Genomic DNA, 21,697 nt, shown 5'->3' with positions numbered 1-21,697 from the left:
TGAACTATGCGCTGGCATTAGCCAAGAGTAAGTGAAGATGATCCTCTTCTACTTTAATTGTTCATAATACACACTTTTGGCTCACAGATCACCTGAAACGTGATGAATGTAGACAACACTTTAACAAATAAATCTATCTATGCACATACACACCAAATTTTGTATGAAATTCCAGGAAGTTCACAGAACTCTTGATCTCCATCTCCTTTCCAATGTGTACACAGGCTTTCCATTTTGAGTTGGTTGGTATGATTACAACAGTATCCAACAAGACCAGGTGAACCAGGAAGGAATGGAAGAAAGGGTGCATAGGCACAGATGAAGAGACTTGAAAGAAGTCTCTTTCAAGGATCCAGAGGGTCCTCCTTCCACTTTTGGTGGAGAGAGTTGGTTAGGATGTGGTAAAAGAAGAACTGTAGGGTTGCTTACCTTGACTGTCTCCCTCAATGTTCTTCAGAGTTGTCGGTACTCCAGAATATTATCATGAGAAATTTAGAAGTCCTCCACAGGTATCCACCAACGGCCAGAGTTAGTGGTGTTGACTGGGGTGAATTAATAGGGGCAAAAGCCTTAATCCTTTGAGGAAAAAGTAGTGTGCTGATAAGAAGTGGTTTTTTTTTTTTTTTTTTAAGATTCTATTTTTTTTTTTCCCCTTTTTCTCCCCAAAGCCCCCCGGTTCTTAGTTGTGGGTCCTTCCAGTTGTGGCATGTGGGACACCACCTCAGCGTGGTCTGATGAGCAGTGCCATGTCTGCACCCAGGATTCAAACTGATGAAACACTGGGCTGCCTGCAGCGGAGCGCGCGAACTTAACCACTCGGCCATGGGGCCAGCCCCTGATAAGAAGTGTTTGAGTTGTTACATGACAACTCTGTGGTGAAAGGAGATAATCCAAATGTGTGGATTTATGAGAACAGGAGGCTAGTCCTTCCACCTCTTCTTTTGAAGCCATTCCTTCCTGCTTCCCTATTCTGCTGATTATATCTCTGCCAAGTATTCCCTCTCTTAATTAATCTTTCCCCTCAGCATATAAACCTACTCAGATACACCATTAGCAAACATGCAAAAACAACAACAAATGACAAAAACAGCAAAATTATCTAAACTCCAAAACAAAATAAAATATCTTGGACTATAACCTTCCTCTATCTTTCACCCAGTATATTTTCATTTATAATCAAAATTCTGTAAAAAATAACATGAATTCTAAACTTCCACATCCTACCTTCTCACTTTCCACTCACCCCTAAATCTACTGCAATGCATCTTACGTTCATATGAATTACACTGAAACTGCTCACAGGAAAGTCACTGATGAACTCTCAGTTGACCTATTTTATCACCCTTTAAGGAATTTTTCAGGTGGATGTCTATCATGCCATTCTATAAAAATTGGGATGTCTTTGGCTCTAAATTTCAGAAAACTCAAGTAAAAATGAAGTAATCTATGAGGAAATTTTATTATCTCACATAACCTAGCCACACCCCTTAATAGGGGGTCCCAATATATGGAGTCTCCATGGTTGATTAATCATCAGTTCATACACCGTCAAGGGCACTGCTGCTTTTCATTTTCAATTTTACCATGTTCTGACTTTATGCTTATCAAGGTTGTGTGTGTGTGTTGGCAAGGACAAGATTGCACATGCCAATGTCCATCCAAAGTAGGGAGACTGTTTCTCCGCATGTACCTATCTTTGAAAACCTGAAAATTTTTTCCAGAAACCTTTTAGCAGCGCCCCCTAACACAGGTCATATACCCACCTATAAACCATTCAAAACCATGAGAGAAAAGATTCCCATTTTCTTAGGGGTTCCTAAATAGAGAAGATCCCATTTGGCCTTAGGTTCCATGCCCACCTATAAATGAATTAATCTCACAGGGAAAGACCATCATAATGGGCCTAGACTAATCAGCTTTTTCCTGATTTATGTAGAAAAGGGATGGACAGAGTTCTGCCAGCAAGGATGAAGGGTGGGATGTTTGTTGAGTAACAACCAATAATGCCTGCTGTACACTTTTCACTGGATTTTCTGCTTCTAGTACAACTACTGACGCTTCACATCCTCTGCTCATCCCTTAAATGTTCATATTTATACAGTTGTTCAGGGCCCCCCTCCAGCCATTCTCCTCCTCCCATCGCTTCACTCACAACTTTGGGTCTATCTAACAACCGTATCCTCTTGATTTTGAAATCTATGCTTCTACAAGAGGTAATTCACTTGCGTTTGAATTGATATCTGCTTGGACAGAAGAGACAGCAAATCTAAACTAATCACCCCTCTGCAAATACACACCCACAGAAACACACAGGCATATATACTCACACACGCACTCATATGCACACAATGACACAGATACACCGACATATGCGCTTGTGCCAAATCTTTACTTTGTCTTTTATTTATTTTTTTAGCATCTGTTGAATTTATTCAGCATAACCACAGAGGTAGTGCCTTTATGCTGTCACACACAGACACGGACACAGATACAGCAGAGTCCACATTGAGTCCAAGCGCATTCCCTGGGAGGCTCAGGTCCGTCTGGAGCCCAAGCGCATTCCTTTAGGGGGCTCAGGTCCATCTCCAGCCCAAGCGCACTCCTTGGCAGGCTCATTTATACGTCTTCATATGCCACAGCCCATCATTTAAATAGTGGATGTTTTCAATGCCGATGCCTTTGTTGACCTTCCCGATGTCTTCTGCAGACATCTTCATGACGCCCACACACAGGGCGTGCTGCTTGCCCTCCGCCATGATCGCGACCACCGTGTCTTCCGCAGCGGGGTAGAGCTGAGCCCCGGGGGAGGTCAGGCCGGGACACATGATGTTGGCGCCGCTGAGCACGAACTTGATGGCGCCCTTATCCACCTGCTGGCGCGGCAGGATGAAGGGGTACTTGTGGAGCAGCCTCAGAGTCGGATAGAAAGGCCCCTCTCTCTGTCTGAAGAACAGCAGCTCCCCGTTGACGGTCAGGATCTCTATGTGCTCGTGGCACCGCACGATCTTGACCGGGTCCTTCTTGGGCATGATCTGATGCAGCCAGGGCTCCACGCCTGGGAACTGCTCCACCAGCTGGTTCTTGATGCCCTTGATAACGGAGGTTTTCAACTGAATGCAGTTGGACACGTTTTCTTTCTCATCGAATTTCTTGAACATGATCCAAGGCGAAGGGGGCGAAACAACAGAGAACGGCGCGGAAGAAGGAAAAAAATTGAATTCGCGAGGGTCCCGGAGACGCTCTTACCGGAGGCGGGCCGGCAGTGATAGTCGGTGCGGGTGTCGTTAACCGGAAGGGAGGCGCGCTTTACGGCTCTCCGCGAAATCTACTTCCGCTTCTCGGAACATGCCGGCGTTCTTAGCGCGTGATTTTCGGCTCCGGAGCGGGTAGGTGAAAGGGCGGGACTGGAGAAGGAAGACGAGCTAGAGCGATCATTCCTTTTGTAGGAAGGGAGGAATGGAGGGGCCTGTCTTTCTTTTTTATTATTGGGGAACGGAATCGTCATCCATCCTGTTAGCCGTGCTGGACGGCCGGGGCGATTCCTGGCTGACGCGCCCTCCCCTCCTCCCCACGGTCTCTGCGGGAGTCGACCCCTCTCCGTTATGGCTCTTCCAGGTCTCTCGGATCCTTCCACTCCCCTCACGCCCTCTGACGCTGTTGAGCGCAGGTGCGTGTAATTGCAAACAGTGGTTGCCTGGCACCCCCGAATGCGACCTTGTCCCTGCCGAGTCCTCTCCGCCTGCCCCCTCCCCCCGAGAGGAGAGGCTTTGCGGCTAGGAGGAGTGCAAACCCGGCCGCAGGATTTCGGTCCTTGTACACGTTCCCAAACTCATGCTGCGCCCCAGAATACGGTCCCTCTTGGCGAATGTTCCAAGTGCTCCTGAAAAGCATGTGCATGTGCTCTATACCTGCCAGTGATGTCCCGTTGGTGGATAGAGTCGTTCAGATCTTTCCTATCTTGACTGGTTTTCTGCCTACTCATTCTGTGATTACTGAGCCGCGGATTGAAACCTGCAGCCGCCATTGTGGATCTGTTTCCCTTTTCATTTCTATCAGCTTTCGGTTCATATATTTTGAAGCTTCGTTGTTAGGTCCATGCCCGTTTAAGGTTAATACAGAAGTCACCCTGTTAGTTAGCATTTTATCCACGTGGATTTTACTTGTCGTTCTGAAAAGTGTGAGGCCCGTGAGGGCAGGAATTGTGTATTTTATCTCTGTGTTCTTTCACCCAGCACAAGATCTGTTTCACAGTACATGCTACATTCACAGTAAGTGACTGATAACTAAGGGAACAAATGCTTCCTCTTCCTCGAGATCTGGTCCCTTTCTTTCCCAGACAGCGCTGTGTGAAAAGAATAAGGGCAGATCCTTGCTATCTGGACACTTCTCTTCTCCAAGAAACACGTACTTAATTTAGGAAGCCTATATTTCAGTAGGAATTTTAACAAGTGCTGGATATACAGTGGAAAGCTAACATACATTTCCACGTTGGTGGGAGCTTATAGTCTATAAAGGTTTCATATGTGTGTGTATATGTATGTGTGTGTGTGTATATATATGTATTTTTATATATATAGTATCCCCGTTTTCAGGACAAAAACCTGTATGAGTCCGGGTTCTCCCAGTCTATATATGTATATATATATATATATGTATGTGTATATATATATATATATACACACACACACATATATTTAATTTTTATTATAAGGAATTGGTTTACATGATTATGGAGGCTGAGAAACCCCAACCTCAACAGTCAACGAGCTCTAGACACTCGGGAGAGCTGATAGTGTAAATTCCAGTCTGAGTCCAAGTCTGAAAGCAGGAGAAGACCAGGGTCCCAGCTCAGAGGCCATCGGGCAGGAGGAATTCTTTCCTACTCAGTAGTGAGTCAGCCTTATTGTTCTATTCAGGCCTTCAGAAGGATGAGACCTGTCCACACTGGGGAGGACAATCTGCTTTACTCTACCAATTAAAATGTTAATCTCATCCAGAAACACCCTTATAGAGACACCCAGAGTAATGTGTGACCAGATATCTGGGCACCCGTGGACCAGTCAAATTCACACACAATTGACCATCACAAGGGTAGACTATCTTAAATGAGGCAGGATAGTGGGTGTTTGTGTGTGCTGACTGTAGAACCCAGGAGTGAGTCCTGCTCCATCACTTGTAGACTGAGATCCTGGAAGTTAGTGAACTTGTCCATGTCTCAGTTTATTTATCATGAATGTCTGGTTAACAAGAACCCCATCTCCTGGGGGTGGGTGTGAAAACTGCTTGAATTAATACTGAGAACCATTGGATTTTAAGTATTTCACATAGCTATTATTATTAAATTAACATCAAAACAGTCACATGAATATTTTTACACACTCTTCACACAGGATATGGTACGAGTGGCTCTAGATTTGAGCTTCCTGTTTATAGCTGAGCCTCTGATCTGCCTCCCCGAGGCTTCACTCCAGTCGCTTGATTCTGTGGGGAGTCACACATTTCCAGACACGTCTCTGGTTCTTTTACAAACAGCTCACCTTGTCCATTATGGATGGGTTTTATGTGCTTAACTCTTATAGGATGATTCTTTTTCTTTAGTTCTTGGGGGTTATCTCATTGTTCCTATGTGTAAAGACAATACCGTAGAAGCAGCATAAACCAGATGTCATAGAAATTCATGAGAGGAAAAGTCGTTGCTGGCTAGCATGACCAGGGTGACCTGTCTGTGGATGCCTAGGAGCTTAGTGATCTGACCTGGAACTGGCTGTCAGAGGAATGCCCAAAGGATATTTTAATGAAGCTCATTTAGACAGAGGACTCTTAAGAAAGTTTAGTCTGGAGTTGCATAGCAATGAAGACTCTTTTTGAAGTTAGTGATCCTTTTTATATGAAGTCATACTCTTAGTTCTGTAGGATGTAACTCTTTCCCAAGGTGCATGTTTCTTGGCCCACAAGCGTTTGTTGCTGTCTACCATGAAAAGGATGCTAAGTGCTAGTTTCTGCTGCTAAGTTCTTCAGTTAAAAAATGAAAAACCTCTTTTTTAAGACTTTCTAAAAACTCACCTTCTCTAAAATCTTGCGGCCTGGTTCTTAAACTTTATAGAAGAACCTAGGTCTTTGAGGCTGACATACATTAGATATGAAAAAATATGAGATACAAGTGTTGCTGTAAACAAACTAACAAGTTAAAACTTTAAAACACTACCAATTTATTCTGGTTAAATCATTTTAAATCAATTTAAAATTAATTAACTATGGATTTTAAAAAGAAGAAGGAAAGGTAAGGCACAAAATTCAGTCTTTCAAGTCTGGGGTGTACCACTTCCTAAATTTTATCAGCCTCCCTCAGTATCACTTTATTTCCTCCTGAAATCTGGATACAATATATACTTCACAAGGTGTATGGAGAAGTTCTGAGGAATAAAAAATATAGTATATAAATGACTTGCCTAATAGTAGGAAACACAGTGAGTACTTTTAAAAGTGTTTCATTTATCTATTTATTTGTAAAAACCTTTATGTGGTAGTTATAAGGTCTAAGATTATACTATATTTGTAAACATTTTACAGAAAATTACTGTAGCTTTGAATAATTTACTCTCTAAGTCAAAGTCAAGAGATACTGCAAGTCAGTTTTATGTCAGTAATCTGAAGGGAGTATGTAATCTAGACTTGGTGATTATGTTACAAAATTAAAATGAGGAAACTGAGTGAGAAAATTTCTCAGGTTCCTCAAGTCTTTAAAATTCAGAGCGTGATTCACAGACCTGGGTTGTATTAAGAGTTTCAAACATTTGACCTTAATACAGCTTTGTCTGCGGTTTTAGGAATGACCACTAGAGGGCAGGAGACCCAAACTGAAGTCTGCACGCAGTTCACCACAACTGGAGAATGTTATTAGAAGAAATATTCTCAACCAAAAGGTCACAATTTTTTATCATACAATTATTTTTCCCCAGTTGCATTCCCTAAATAAATAAACCCATCTGTACAGAGTCACAAAATATTTCCCAAGCTCGGGTGAAGCACATTCTAAATAGTAATCTACTTGATTTATAATTTGTGAGTTTTCTCTGTATCTGTCTCTAAATAATCAATAATAAAATAATTATTTCTAAAATGACTTTCCATAAAAAATACATTAGCCCTACATTTTTGATCTGCTCAAAGAAATATAAAAGTGCCTTTTCTCACATTGCTTCAATTTATGAACTATTTTTGAAAATTAAAAAATTATATATATTGTAAAAATAATCCACTAATATCCACAGTGTTTTAAATGATCTCTTCCTCATTGCTCCATTCCATAGGTAACACTGCTAAGTTTCTCATACACTCCAAAAATGTTCTCTGCATACCAGGCATATCGATGGATAGATAGAAGGAGCGTGTGCGTGTGGGCATGCCCAGAGGAAACGGCTCCACACGGGAGGAGTGGGCAGGGATCCCCAGGATCTTAGGGGCTCTCATTCCCAAAGCAAAGCCTATGGGAGGATTGAGCCCTGGCCTAGGAGTACGAAACCGTCCCTTTTCCTCTGGGCTCTGCCCACCTCCTGGGCCCTGGGCCAGTCCCTGCCTCTCCTGGCTTCAGTTTCCCATTTGTTCCATGGGGGCTGCACATGGAACTGCATGAACCTGGCTCAGTGTGGATGCTGCCCAGGCTCCTGCCCTGTGGGTGAGTGTGGCGGGGTCCTTCCGGGGCACAGGGGCCTCCTGTCCACAGTGACAGAGAGCACCCACAATACACCAAGGGTGCCCAGCTGGTCAGTACCACACGTCCCCACAGGCTGCTGCTCTGGGACCTCTGGGCCACCCCACTCCAGCCAGGAGGGCTGGAGACTTGGGACATGAGAGTCACAGAATACCCCCCACTCTACTGTCCTGGCCCCCAGATTCCACCCCAGGGGTCAGTGCAATGGATGGCTGGGTCAGGGGTTCTGGAAGCAGCAGTGGACACAGTCTGGACAGGGAGAAGGTTAGGCCGCTCCTTCCCCCTCCTCCTCTACACCCCCGTCTCCCTGTCTTCTTTGGCAGGACCCTGGGACATGAGGGCCAGCCTGTCCCTGGCCGCCCTGACTGGTGTAAGTGGCTGCAGGGAGCCCCGGGAGGAGGTGGCCCCACAGTGAGGCAGAACAAGGGTTGAGGGTGGTTATTGTTATTAGGAGCCTCTCCTGGACGCTCAGTGAGTTCACCCCACTTTATAGATGAGCGGTGGCACCAGTGCTCAAGGTCACTCAGCTCTGAGTGACCAAGCCTAGCCCAAATGAAGCTCTGAGAAGTCACGAAATAAGCTTGCCATCACAGGGTTGTGATGTGGCCCCAGGTCAATCTGACTTCAAAGGCTGTGCTGTGCACAGGAGCCCAGGAAGTGGCTTCTGAGCCCATCTTTGGAGGTGAGTCCATCAAGGATGGGGCGAAGGGGAGGGCACTGCAGGCTGGGGCTGGGAGGGGGCCAGGCTCTGGAGGGGGTGCCTGGGTGAGGAAGGCTCTAGGGAGGCTGGGGCGGGAGTTGGGGTGGGGTTCTAGGGAAGCAGATCACAGAGGGCTCTGAATGCCAGGCAGGGAGTCAGGGGCCACTGCAAATTGGGAGTGGGCAGGAGACAAAGGGACCAAGGGGCCGGGCCACCTGTCCACATCACCAGCGTGCTCGTTTGTGGTGGTGTTGGGTTCCTCTAGGCTGAGGGGATGAAGCATCATCGGTCACCTGCTGGATCTAGAACAAAAGAGCTGTGTTAGCAGAGCCCAGAGACAGTGCCCTTGACTGTGTGGCCGTCATGGGCATGGTGGAAGCTGAAGAGGAGGAGATGCTGCTGGAGGCAGAACTGATGCCGTAGATTTGGGGGTACTGTGAGGAGGCCAACTCCCAGAACAGAGCGGGATGGCAAGGTCAGCAGAGGCCCTGAACTCTGCAGGCACCCCATGTCAGGGTGCAGGTTTGGAGGCTTCTAGAAATGGGGGCTTCTTGGCTTATTTTGTGGGTGCAGATTGGGAAGAGAGGGCCTGTGGAAGTGCCAGGGAGAAGGGGTGGGCACTCAGCTGCTTTTCTTGGTCATCAGTGGACTTCAGGACAAAGCTCAAGGTGACGACCTCCACTTCAGAGCTGGAGGAGCTGACCGAATGCACGCTGAACACATTAGCCACATGCCTACTGCTGAGGTGGGGGCCACACCTGAGTGGTCCCAGGACCAGGGGTGGAGCTGCCACTGGTCCTGGGCTCCATGTTGGTGCCCTTGTGGCTGGATAGTGAGACATGCCTGTGGGCACCAGTGGCTGTGACCAGCACTCTGGAAGGCAGTGAGAGATATGTACAGAGGGTGGTCCCCGTGAGGTGGGCAGCCTGCTGTCCCCATTGCCAGTGCTCCTTGGCAAGTGGCAATAAGTTGTCTGGTTCCCAAAAAGCAGAAGAAACTTATGGCTGTGAGCGGACAAAGGGAGGCCAGTCCAGCTTGTGGAAGGGCAGGCATGATGGCTGGCAGCAGGAGAGTTTCAGGGTGAATCTGGACTCTGGGGGTGGCCTGGGCTGGCAGGTTGGGCCGAAGATGCCCACCTGGTCTGGGACACTGGAGTCTGTAAGTGCTTAGCTACTTGACTAGCCAGACCCTGGGGGGTGCGGCCTTGTGCTGGCCAGTGGTAGGGACCAATTCAAAGGTGTCCTTGTCACTCTTGAGTCCTGTCTACTTCATGCGAGGGAGGGTTGAGCTGGCTCCGTGCTTGACTTTCACCCCCTTGGTGAACGTCCACTTCTTCAGGACACAGTCACGGTTAGTGCTGGGGTTCATGCATAGCACAGGTTGGCGTTAGGGGTCTGCAGCTCTGGTGGGGAGAGAGACAGAGAGGGTCAGCTGTGCTCAGGAGCGGGCCAGGGCCAGGGAGAAAGAAGTGCATAGAAACAGAAAAGAGATTAGTGGTGGTCAGGGGCTGAGGGGTATGGGGATTGGACCCTTCCTGGTGCCAGTGTTTCCCACTCTGCACACACAGAAAGAGCCACGTATCCCCTGCTCCTGAACAGAGCTTCTGGAATCCTCCAGAGCCAGAAGCAGGCCGGGTGTGCCTGGCAGAGTCCGGACATCTGCATTAATGTATACAGGATTTCTGTTTGGCACGATAAAAACATTCCAGAAATAGACAGTGGCGATGGTTGCACAGCATATTGAATTTATTTAATGCCACCGAACTGAAAAACTTAAAGTGATTAAAAGGCAAATTTTCATTGTATGTAAATTTTAAAACATAAACTAATAAACCATAAGTATACGAAATAGAAAAGGAAAATTTAAAGCAAAAGTTGTCATCACTAGGGAGGGAAGGACAGCTCCAGCACTGGAGCCGGTGCTATGGCGGATGCTAGAGGTGCATCTGGCTTTGGCTGTGGCACTGGCATAGGCTCTGGTGCCAGTGCTGGAGCTCCTCTATCTCTGACAGTGGAGCTAAAGCTGGTTCTAAAATTGGCTGCAGTTCTGGGGCTGACTCTAATTCTGGTGCTGGTTCCAGAATTGGTGAGAAAACTGATGATGGGTATTGCTTTATGTCTGGAGCTAGAACCAGAGCTGTCTGTAACTCTCGAGCTGGTCCAAGTGTTCAAGCTGGAGCTGTCTGATTCCATGGCTGGTCCTAGGGCTATCTCCAACTTCATGGCTGTGTGAGATCTTGTGCTAGGGGTGGCTGTAGCTTTGTAGCCACCACTCACTGGCTGTGGGTTAGATGTTGTCCCATTGTTAGGGTGTGAGCTCTGAAGGCAGGGAAGGTGTCTGGGGTTCACATTTATATTCCGGGTGCCTGCACACTACAGGGAGCAGTACTCGGGTGCTGAATACATGAAAGAATGAATGAATCAACCCTTTGTGTCTCAGGTTTCACATCTGTAAAAGAACAGCAGCTACCCCATAGGACTGTATGGAGGATTACACTAATTCAGTACATCTGTAAGTGCCTACTATGTGCTAGGCACTATTCTAGAGGCTTGGGAATACAGCCAAGAAAAAGCACAACCCATGCTTGCATGGAGCTGACTGGAGCAGGGCTTAAATGAGGGAGTGTGGGTCACAGGCAATGGTCCAAGCTCAGCTGGGAGCAGCTGCCAAGATCAGCAGATCGTACACCTGTCCTTGTCCAGCAGCTCAACTGCCAACCTAGGTGGGGATGGAGGGATATGGACTCCTTGGTCTAAACACCCATGCTACACCTGATCCCCTGTGACCATTCCCTTCACAGGTCCTCAGTTTTGCCATCTTTAAAATGGGCATGTGAGGAAATCCATTCCTAGCTTCCTCCATGAAGTTCATCTTGATCCTACTAGACAAAGAGCTCCCTGTGATGTCTTCCCACTGGTAACCCAGAGAAGTGGCATTTGAGTTCACCGAGGGAACTGGGAAATGTCTTCCAGGAGACTGGCTAGGGTCCCCTTTCTGGTCAGTGTCCACACTGGGCCCAGATTCCTGGGCTTTAACTCCCAGTGGGCATGAACACCCTGGCATTGGTGGCACACTAGTCAAGCCATGTCTCCAGGTCCTCAAAAAAGCCAGCTTGAAGTGGGAGGGACAGAACAGCGAGGGTCAGCCCTACGAGCCAACAGCCAGGGAGGGAACTTTGCACATCAGTAAAGAGCTCCCTCCCTTCACATACTCTTCCTGTCTTTTCCCACCTATATTTCATCTCATGGGTGGTCATCATCCATTTAACTAGATCACAAATGAAGGAAATTGGGTTGTTTCCAATCTTTTGCTCATATGACAAAGGCTGCAATGAATAACCGTATACATATATCAAAGGTAGAGGTGTTTCCATGGTATAAATTCCCTGAACTGGGATTGTTGAATCAAAGGGTAAAGACATTTATAATTTTGATAGATACAGCCAAACTGCCTCCGTGGAAGGCAACTTGCATTTCCACCAATGAAGAATAAAGTTCCTATTTCTACAAAGCTTCAGAGTATACTTGCAATATTTTGCATTTAGTAATTTTGTCATATCATGACTGAGACCAAGCATATTTCATGTGTTTAAGGCTATTTATATTTCTGTTTTTGTGAAGTGTATGATAATGTCTTTTTTCCATTTTTATATTGTATGGCTGCTCTTTTTATAATCAGATTCTGAGATCTCTATAGGGGTTGATAGGCCCTTTGCCTGAGATTCTGAGTAGCAAATATTTTTTTCCAGCTTGTTATCTGTCCCTTTTTAAGTTAGGATCTTTTATGCTGGTATAATATTAAAATGTCAGCACTCCCCAATTTGATTTATAGTTTTGATATAATTGCCATGAAATGCCTCAGCAGGTATCTCTTTGTGGAAACAGCTGAGCTAATTTCAGAACTTAGAGAGAAATACAAAGGGCCAAGAACACTCAGAACAGTCCCGAAGAACAAAGTTGGAGGACACACAATACCAGACACTCAGACTGTTTACTAAGCTACAGTGACAAGGCAGTGAGGTAGAGGTGCAAGGATAGACACATGGAGCAACAGAAAGTATAGATCCCAGCGCAGACTCCCACAAACAGACACTCATGAATGCTGCAAGAACAATGAGGGGAGCCGAACATGAGAGCACGTTCTGAGGACGGCTTAAACACCATAGTGCTCGACATTAACGGGGGGAAGGGAAAACTACGTGATCATCTCAACTGATGCAGGAAAAGCATGTGACAAGATTCAACGCCCTTTCATGATAAAGGTACTCAAACTAGGAATAAAAGGAAGCTAAACCTAATAAAGGCCTCTTGTGAAAAACCCACATCTAACATCATCCTCAGTGGTGAGAACCTGAAAACTTTTGCCATAAGTTCAGGAACAAGTCAAGGACTCCCACTCTCATTACCTCTGTTCAACATAGTACTGGGAGTCCTAGCTGGAACAGTTAGACAGTAAAAATGAGTAAGAGGAACCACATTGGAGACACAGATGACATCTTATAGGTGGAAACTGTAAAAGTTTCACAAACTGTCAAAACTAAAACAGAATTCAGCCAAGTTGCAGGATACAAAATCAACACGCAATTCTATACAGTAACAACAAAAGAACATTAAGAAACAATTCCATGTATAATAGTATCAAAGAGAATAAAATACTTAGAAATAAACCTAACCAAGGAGGTGAAAGACTTGTGCAAGATATTGCTGAAAAAATTTTAAAAATACAAAAATAAATGGCAAGATATCCACGTCTGTGGCTTGGAAGACTTGCTGTTGCGAAGGTGTCCATACCAAAGCGTTCTAGAGGTCCAGGGCAGTCCCTATCGAAGTCCCAATAGGATTTTTTGCAGAAATAGAATTCATCCTAAAATTCATGTGGAAGTTCATGGGAATCTGAATAGCCAAAATAATTTTAAAAACGAAGAACAAAATCCTAGGGGCCACCTTCCAGTTTCCAAAACATACTACAAAGCTACCACAATCAAAACTGTGTGGCACTGGCATGAAGGCAAACAAATGGATCAATGGAATAAAATAGAAAGCCTAGAAATAAACTCTGGTGTATATGGTCAAGTGATCTTGGACAAGGGTGCCAAGACCACTCAATGGGGAAAGAACAGTTCCTTCGGCAAATGGTGTCAGGAAAACTGGATATCCATATGCAAAAGAATGAAGATGTACCCTTATGTCACACCATAGAAAAAAATAATCTCAAAATGACCTGTGCGGTGATTCACCTATAGGGGCTGTCAAAGGCTCCAAACAGCATCCTGTCTACCCCTGACGTTTCAGGCACTCTTGGCTGTGCTGGATCATATGACCCAAGTGGCAGAGCAGCTTGCACAGCAAACCTCGACCTGCTGCAGATCCTTCTCTTGTTCTGGGCCGCACTCTAACTAGCAGCTTTTCAGGTCACTTGATAAATGAGCTGGAGTGGTGCACCAAAATGAGGAATATGTTGCCTCCAAAATGGGAAGAGGCCCACTAGGAGTTGTGCCTTTGTTGGTTGAAGGAGATGCCAGATGAAACATTGTATCTTTCTCCTTGGAAGAGATATCTCAACTTGCCCCAGACCACTGGTACTCTAGAAATTTCACCTATGTATAGGCCCTTGAATTTTGTTGGACTTATTTCCCACCTCTGACATGCAAATGTCTTACCTGTGAGTCTAGATAGTTGCCACTTCTTCCTCATTGGGTCTGGTCTCCATAATGTCATCAATGTGATGGACCAGTGTGATGTCTTGTGGAAGGGAAGACAGCTAAGATCCCTGCAGACTAAATTGTGACATGGCTGGAGAGCTGATATACCCCGAGGTAGGACAGGAAAGGCATTTCCCAGATCAGTGGATGCACGTCAGGTATGAGGGGATGAGCTATTTTGCTCAAGCAATGAAGTCACATCTAGAGAGCACCAGCAATTGGAGTCACCACCTGGCATTTTCCACGGTGCATCTTGGGCCCCCGGTGCATTTTTCCTCCTGCACTGTAGACACCACTGCTGAGACACCATTGGCAAATCACTGCTTTGTGTCTTTTTCCAGAGTCCCATTCTTGGGGCACAGGGGACAGGCACTTTGACAACTCTTGTCACACATGAAGGATAGCTACAGATGTTCACAGTGCACCTGTGACCCAAGAATGTGCCTCCCGCTGGGACAGGCCACCCTTTCCAGGTGGCAGGTCCTGTGTCCGGTCCTCATCATGAGAGCCAGTAGATGCCGAGCTCTTAGTATGATGGGAGGGGGCAATCTAGGTGCAATCTCATCGAACTTGTCTTCATAGTACGATGTGAGGCTGCCATACCCCCATTTCACAGGGAGGAAACTGAGGCTCATATAGTAACACCTCTCCAAGGTCAATGGGTCTGTCTGTGCCCCTAACCACTAGGAGGCACTGTCCCCCCACATGGCAGCTGTACCTCACTGCCCTCTGCTCACATCTACCTGCTCACTGTATAATCAGGGGCTTCTCTCTTCTTCCTCCAGGGAGAACCTGGCGAGTTCCCCCTTTGAGGACAATGTTCTCTGCTTGGCAGCTCCATGTCTGGGCAGACATGTGGCTGACCGTGGCTTCACCCAGCAGCCTCACACCAAGTGGACTCCACCTGACCCAACTTTGAGGGAGATGAGGGCCTCTCCCTCCTCCCCACTGAGCAGAGCCCCCTCCCACGTAGAAGCTGAATGTGCTGGATATGTGGGCTGGGGGCTGGCGCAGGGGTCACTCCTGGTGAAGCCTCAGATGTGGTTTGAGCACTTTTTCCATTTCCAAAGCCCCAGCCCAATGCCCTGACCTTCCAGCAGCTTTCCTGAGCCCCCTCTGTGCTTCGTAAAGATTTCCTCTGCTCACACAAGCTCACGTGGGTTCTGCTATTGCAACTGAGAATTTCATCTGGATGGAGCATGTTCAGGGTTGTCCCCTTGACTTGCTGAGCTGCTCTAGATGTGCTTTCCTGACTGAGAGGAAGGGGCTCTGTGCCCAGAGGGAGAGGGAGCAGGCAGGAGCAGCCAGGCCATGCCCTCCTGTCGCAGGGAGCAGGGCCTGGCTGCTGACCTCAGAAGCTGGATCATGGAGCAGGAGGTGGCGGGAGGCATGGACAGGGCCAGAAGCAGGACCATAGCCTTGCGGTGAATAGTCTGTATAGACTGTAATGAGTAGTCTTATATCTTTGGAAAAATGTGGAAGAATTTCTTTTGGATAAATTCCTGGGATCAGCACTGCTGGGTTATAGGTGGGCCTGTGGGATCTGATGGGTCCGTGAGCTCTTCTCCCAGAGTCCTTTCACACTTCCATCCCGGGGGCCCCTGCTTCCTCACCCTCACCAGGACTGGTCTCACCAGACATAAAAACAGACAAGTGGGGGCTGGCCCGGTGGCACAGCAGGTAAGTGCGCACATTCCGCTTCGGTGGCCCAGGGTTCACTGGTTCGGATCCCAGGTGTGGGCGTGGCACCACTTGGTGAGCCATGCTGTGGCAGGCGTTCCACATATAAAGTAGAGGAAAATGGGCACGGATGTTAGCTCAGGGCCAGGCTTCCTCAGCAAAAAGAGGAGGATTGGCAGCAGTTAGCTCAGGGCTAATGTTCCTCAAAAGAAACAAAACAAAACCTTAAGTGATGGTGACAAATGGCATCTCCCTAGTGCTCACATTTGAATGTGTCCTTAGCAGGGAGGGAGCATTTCTGACATTTATGGCCACGTGCATTGCTTCTTGTTTGAACTGCATGTGTTTGTTCTTTGTCCCTTTTTAAAACACTGCTTTTTGAGACCTGTTGGTACCACAGGGATGTTAAAACTTTCTGTGGCCTTGGGTTCTGAGGAATGCTTTCCTAGTTTTGGTTTGTCCTTCCACTGGTGACATTTTCCTTGTTTTGGGTTGGCTACAGAACGGCCAGCTGTTTATGGCTCCTGGCTCTCATGTGGCGCTTAGAAGAGTGGTTTCTACCCTGAGATTTAGAATATTTCTATGTCTTATAAAGGCTTCGGTTTTCACATACAACCTTTGGTTCATCTGGGATTTCCGTTTTAAATAAAAAAGTATTTTAAATTTTAAAAAGAAGCCAAAATTAATTAGTCCCCTCTTAAAATATGTGGACGGGCACAAAAAGCGACATCTAGGACTCCATTTATATGAATAATCCACACTAGGTAAAGAAACAGAGGGACAAAACAGGGTAGCCGCTGCTGGGGGCGTGGGGAAGGGATGGACGGGAAGTGACAGCTTGGGGTACAGACTTTCCTTTTGGGGAGAGGAACGTAGTCTGCGATTAGATAGTACTGCTGGGTGCCCAGCATGGGGAAGTACTTAATGCCTCTGACTTGAACGATTTAAAATGATTAAAAGGTTAGATTTTATTTAATCTAAATTTTAATATGTTTAAAAAAATGAAAATATAAAAGAGAAAAATACAATAAAATAAATTTTAAAAAAAATGATACCATCAGAGGGAAGAGGAAGCAGGCTCCATGCTGGGTGTGGCTCAGGAGCTGGCACTGAGGGATGCCAGGAGTAGCTCCAGCCCCACAGGTGGTAAGAGATGCAGGCTGGCCCTAGCACCAGAGTTTCTGCTCGGACCGGCTGTGCACTTAGCTCTAGCTGTGGACCTGCTCCTGGAGGTGGGGCCAAATCTAAAGACGGAAATGCCTCTAACTCTCGAGAAGCTTTGCTTCTGCAGGTCTGCAGCTGGATCCACCTCTCGACATTGTACGGGAGCTGGTGCTGGAGCCAGCGCCACTCTGGAGATGGCACTGGAGCTGCAAGAGGAGAAAAGATCAACGTGACTGCCTTCCCATGTGCCTTTTCAAAGACAAAACACCTCCCAGTGCCTTCTAGAGAAGCTGCAGCCCAGGACCCCACAAGAGGAAGTCTTCCTAGACTGCAGGCCACCTGATGGCCCTACACCAGCCCCTGGGGGCTTGTCCTTCAGTGGTCCAGTAGGGATCCCTCCTCATATGCTCACATGCACCCATCCCTGGCCTCCTCATCCTTGGGCTCTGCCTCACTGGGCTCCTGGTCATCCAGCTGGGTCAGGAGAAGGTGGGCACGGTGCTCCAGGTTCAAGCCAGGCATGGTGAGCTGCACATAAGCCAAAACTGCTTTAGGGCAGTCAAACCCACAGGCTGACAAAAATCCTCTGGATGCTGGTCCAGCCAGGTGCCCAGAAGGAGCGGACCGTGTTGGAGGTAGGCAGGTGGGCAGCAGAGTCAGAGGCCTAGCCTTTCCTGCTCACACACCTGCAGCACCTGGGCTCTTGTGCCAGCTCCTACCCATCCAGAGGCCAGCCCCACTCCAGTGCACCCCCATTTGGCTGTCTAGGCAAGGGCTACAAAGAGTGTCTACTGCAGGAGCCCAGATCAAGGGTCTGACCCCTGTCCCCTTCCTCAGGGAAGCCTGACACACTTCTCTGTCCCTTTCATCACAGGAAGGCAAATTCCACAAAGGCAGGCAGGGGCTGTACCTGCTCCATTCATTGCACTGGCTGGTACACAGTAGGTGCTGCAGAAATATGTGAAGGAGGAGGGAACATGCAGAGTGTGTCCTGCCCAGCCTTCACGGGCCAGCGTGGCACCTCAACCTGCAGCTCATGCACCAACATGCTCCCTTATTCTCTGTGGCTATGTGTGGGGCTCGTCTTCCCACCAACGCTATTCTCAGGAATGGCAGGCACAGCCAGCCCCAGCCCCAGGTGCAGCTGGGCTCAGGGGACGGAGGTGCAAGGCCGATGTGTGAGCAGGGTGCTCCCTACACATCCTGTTCTGGGCCCCAGGATCAGGACAGAGGGCGAGCAGGGTTGGGAGGGGCTGTGGTGGGGATAGATTCTCTCAGGGGCCAGCTCTGAGCCCCCAGCCTCCCCTCTGCTCCCTGAGGCAGCTCTCTGACTCCTCTCCTGCAGGAGCAGACCCAGACCTGGGCCCTCTAGTGGGAATCAAAGCAGGTATGGAAGCCAGGGTCTGCCCAGGACCCCAGCCTCAGCCCTCAAATGTCCCCCACTGTGGAGACAGGAGCCCTCTCTCTTGACCCAAAGCCCACTCACTTCTTTAGTAGTTCCTGGGATCTGTCATCCTTCTGACCATGAGGGCAGAGCAATCCATATCTCAAAGAGGCCAGCAGGGCGTCATATTGAACATCCTGTGTCTTCTGCCTGCTCTGATGTCTGGTGGGACTGGCTGACTCCCCGAGTTGAATGGAAGCCCCAGAGGGCAGGGAGCTTTGTCTGCTCCGATCATTAAACTAGGCTAAGTGCCTAGAAAAGTACCTGTACCTACTGTGTGCACTTAATAGATATACTGTTGACAGAATGAACCTTCTCAGACATCTGAGTGTACCTGGGGCCCCTCAGCCAGCCCCCAGGGATTCCTGCTCTGGCTACACCCAGGATGGGCTCCCCCACACAGAATGTGAAACCTCCTTTACAAATGGGAAACAGCTTTGCTGAAGGCCACGCGATAGGTGAGGCTTGAGGCAGAGAGCTTCCTCACGGGGGAGAGGAAAATCATAAATAAGGACAACCACAGCCCTTGGCATCCCTTCCCACAGGGCCAGGCCCAGGGGCAGCACTGTCCAGGGCATATCCCATTCACTTCTGGCAACAACCTATGAGTTTGGTCCTCTTAGCAGCCCAGTTTTCACATGAGCAAACTGAGGATCAGAGAGGGGAAGTGACAATCCCAAGACACACAGCTAGGAGGTGCCTGAGTGACCACTGTGCTGTAGAGGGGAGAAACACCTACTTTTTGAAGAGCAAACCATGACGTGTTGGGTGCTGGCGAGGTTGCAGTAGGTGGACGGGCAGGTGAGGACACAGGCGCTTCTGCTCTGGAGGGCAGGCACCTGGTGCTCCACCAGCTTCTCCAGCCGGCCTGCCTTCATGGTCTCCAGCCTGCAAGTCTCACCCAGGTTCAGGACTGACTGATTCTGATGCTGAGGCAGGACGAAGGAGGGACGGGCCAACAATATGAACAGTAGCAAAATGCAAAAATACCCATGGCCGTAACGTGAAGAGAAAGCAGTATATAGAGAATTTTCTCAGATATTTCCACACGTGCATTAAAGTAATTTTGCAAGTGGCCGGGGGTAGGGGCTGATGGATGGAGGCAGAGGAAGGGAGCAGCCCCCACTCCTTGGGATTGGGATGTGGCCACTCAAGGGCAAAGCCCTGTGTTTGTAATCCCCAACCACCTGATCCCACACCGGGTGGGAGTGCCTCATGTTCCCCTGCAACACACACACACATACACACACACACACACGGCCTCCCAGTCTCCCTGTCTGCACCACGGGGACCATTCTAGCATTTACTTCCTAAGGATGTCATCAGGCATATGAGAGAGAAGACCTATGAAACTCGTAGGGTGATATATATGGTTAATACACAAACTTAGAGATGGGAGAACGACAAAAAGGAGGGGGACGTAGCACAGGATACAACTCAAAACAGGCCTGGGTTCATTTCCTAGTCTGTCTATCCCATGGGAGGGTTGAAATGAAATGAAATTCAGATATTATCCTCCTCTGGCATCAAACTTCCAATGACCTCTCATATTCAGAATCAGGCCCAAGTGACTCATCTCGGCCTATGTGGTGGGCAGCCACAATGGCCCCCAGAGACCTCTGTCTCCTGGTCCACATGTGCTTGTGTAATCCCTTCCTTGAGGGTGAATTCAACTCAGTAACTGGCTTCTAACCAATAGAATATGACAAAAGTAATGGCTATCACCTCCAAGAGGATTTACAGAGTCTGACCTTCTGTCTTGCTTGCTTTCCTGTGCTTATCCCCCCAGCACCTGGGTTCCCACTGCAAAGAATCAATAGAGGGCTCTGATCAACGATCAGCTGACTGAAAAGAACTGAGACTGTGGGTCCACAGTAACTCGTCAATGAGCTCAAAAGCGCATCCTGCCCCCGTGGAGGCTCAGGTGAGAGTGCAGCCCCAGCCTCCTGGGAGGCCTTGAGGCAGACGCTCCCAGCTGAGCAGAGCCTGGATCCTGATCACAGAATTGTGAGATAATAAATGTCTGTTCCTGTAAGTGCTAAGTTAGGGTAATGTTGTCACACAGCAATAGATAACTAGCACTTTCTTCCAGGCCCCAGGGTCTGCCCCTGCCCTCCTCTCCTTCCAAGCTCACTCTAGACACACCGGCTCCTTTCTCAGCTCGTCTGTGGCCCAAGTCTCTTCTGCCGCAGAATCTCTGCCCCTTTGGGCTTCCAGCTGGCACGCTGTTCTCAACCTTGTGCAGGGCTGGCTGGTTAGAGAATAAACGTCCCCATGGAGGCCTTTCAGCCCCCACCCGGGGCCTCCCCTCCCTCTAGCACGCTGCTTCGTTTCCCTACAGCACCTGCTCTTCTCTTTCACGTGGATTTGCTTTCGTGGTTTTGTCCACCTCCCCCTCCAGGCTGTGAGCTCCTGGAGGGCAGACACCATGTTGGTCCTTTCAGCACCGCCCCCTGGCCTAAGGAGGCCCCTGCTCAGGGCGGGTGCTGGGGAAACAGTTGCTGAATGAGAGGATCTCAGAGTCCCCTCTCGCATCTGAGCAGCTCACACTGTGGGCATGGATGCTAGTAACAAAAGGTGCATGTTGGGTCGGAGACAGGGGGAGGCCCAGAGGGACCTCTAGGCGTCCCTTCCAGGCTCCAGTTGCTCTGTTGAGCACAGTGGGCACAGCCGCTCCCTGGTGGTCAGCATCAGCACTGCAGGCACAGGCAGGAAACACGAAACTAAAACACACCTTTGTTTGGGAGTCATCAAGGCAGTGGGGTTCCCAGGCCCCAGGGGGCAAAGGAGCAGGACTTGCGGGCTCCAGGGGGGATGAGGACCTCGGATCCTCCATGTCCCCCAGTTTCCATACACCATCCTGGGGTGTCCAGATCATTCACGAGGCCTCCACACCCCAGCCAGGGCAATGACTCCGTTCACTTCCAACCGAGGACCCCAGGCTCCTGCAGGGTGATCCGGTCCCTGGTCCCACCAAGAGCGGTCCAGTGTTCTGCCATGTTCCGCACTACCCAGGTCCTCCGCCCCAGGCCCCCAGGCTGCCCTTTGTTCCCAGAGACCGCAGGGCGTGCAAAGCATTTACTAGACTCAGCACAGAGGGCTAGCGATGGAGAACCAAGGCCAACAAGCTCTTCCACGAGCCTGTGGGACCCTCGGGGTCCCCGCCCCAAGAACGTCAATTTCTAGAGGAGGAATCAGCTCTCTCCCCATGCGGTGGGTGTTGGGGTCTCACCCTCGTCCCGGGCGCCCTGGGGACGGCCCGGCCCAGCTGACCCTGGGAACTTCGGGACCCCAGCC

The 21,697-nt window shown here is 48.7% G+C and overlaps 2 protein-coding genes across 23 annotated transcripts in view; one reads left to right on the top strand and one right to left on the bottom strand.

Moving 5' to 3' along the window:
• Positions 1-2,370: 2,370 nt before the first annotated feature.
• On the bottom strand, positions 2,371-3,158 carry LOC103556033 (malignant T-cell-amplified sequence 1-like). Its single transcript, XM_008527948.2, has one exon. It carries the CDS (start codon positions 3,156-3,158, stop codon positions 2,613-2,615), a length of 546 nt encoding a protein of 181 aa, XP_008526170.1. The 3' UTR covers positions 2,371-2,612.
• Positions 3,159-3,262: 104 nt separating this feature from the next.
• The window catches only part of AKR1E2 (aldo-keto reductase family 1 member E2), a 35,793-nt gene continuing 17,358 nt past the window's right edge, over positions 3,263-21,697 (top strand). For 5 of the 22 annotated variants that reach the window (XM_070601856.1, XM_070601863.1, XM_070601868.1 and 2 more), the window contains exons 1-2: positions 3,307-3,386; positions 17,084-20,324. In XM_070601856.1, the coding sequence (XP_070457957.1) occupies positions 20,286-20,324 (39 nt within the window). In that variant the 5' untranslated portion in view covers positions 3,307-3,386; positions 17,084-20,285. Of the gene's footprint in view, positions 3,387-6,827; positions 6,924-8,034; positions 8,082-8,204; positions 8,394-8,509; positions 15,537-17,083; positions 20,325-21,697 lie in introns of those variants that run through there. The other 17 variants (XM_070601858.1, XM_070601850.1, XM_070601861.1 and 14 more) reach the window with 13 other exon arrangements.

Source organism: Equus przewalskii, chromosome 30 (assembly GCF_037783145.1).
Source record: "Equus przewalskii isolate Varuska chromosome 30, EquPr2, whole genome shotgun sequence".
NCBI lineage: Eukaryota > Metazoa > Chordata > Mammalia > Perissodactyla > Equidae > Equus > Equus przewalskii.
This window is presented reverse-complemented; position numbering and strand designations above follow the sequence as displayed.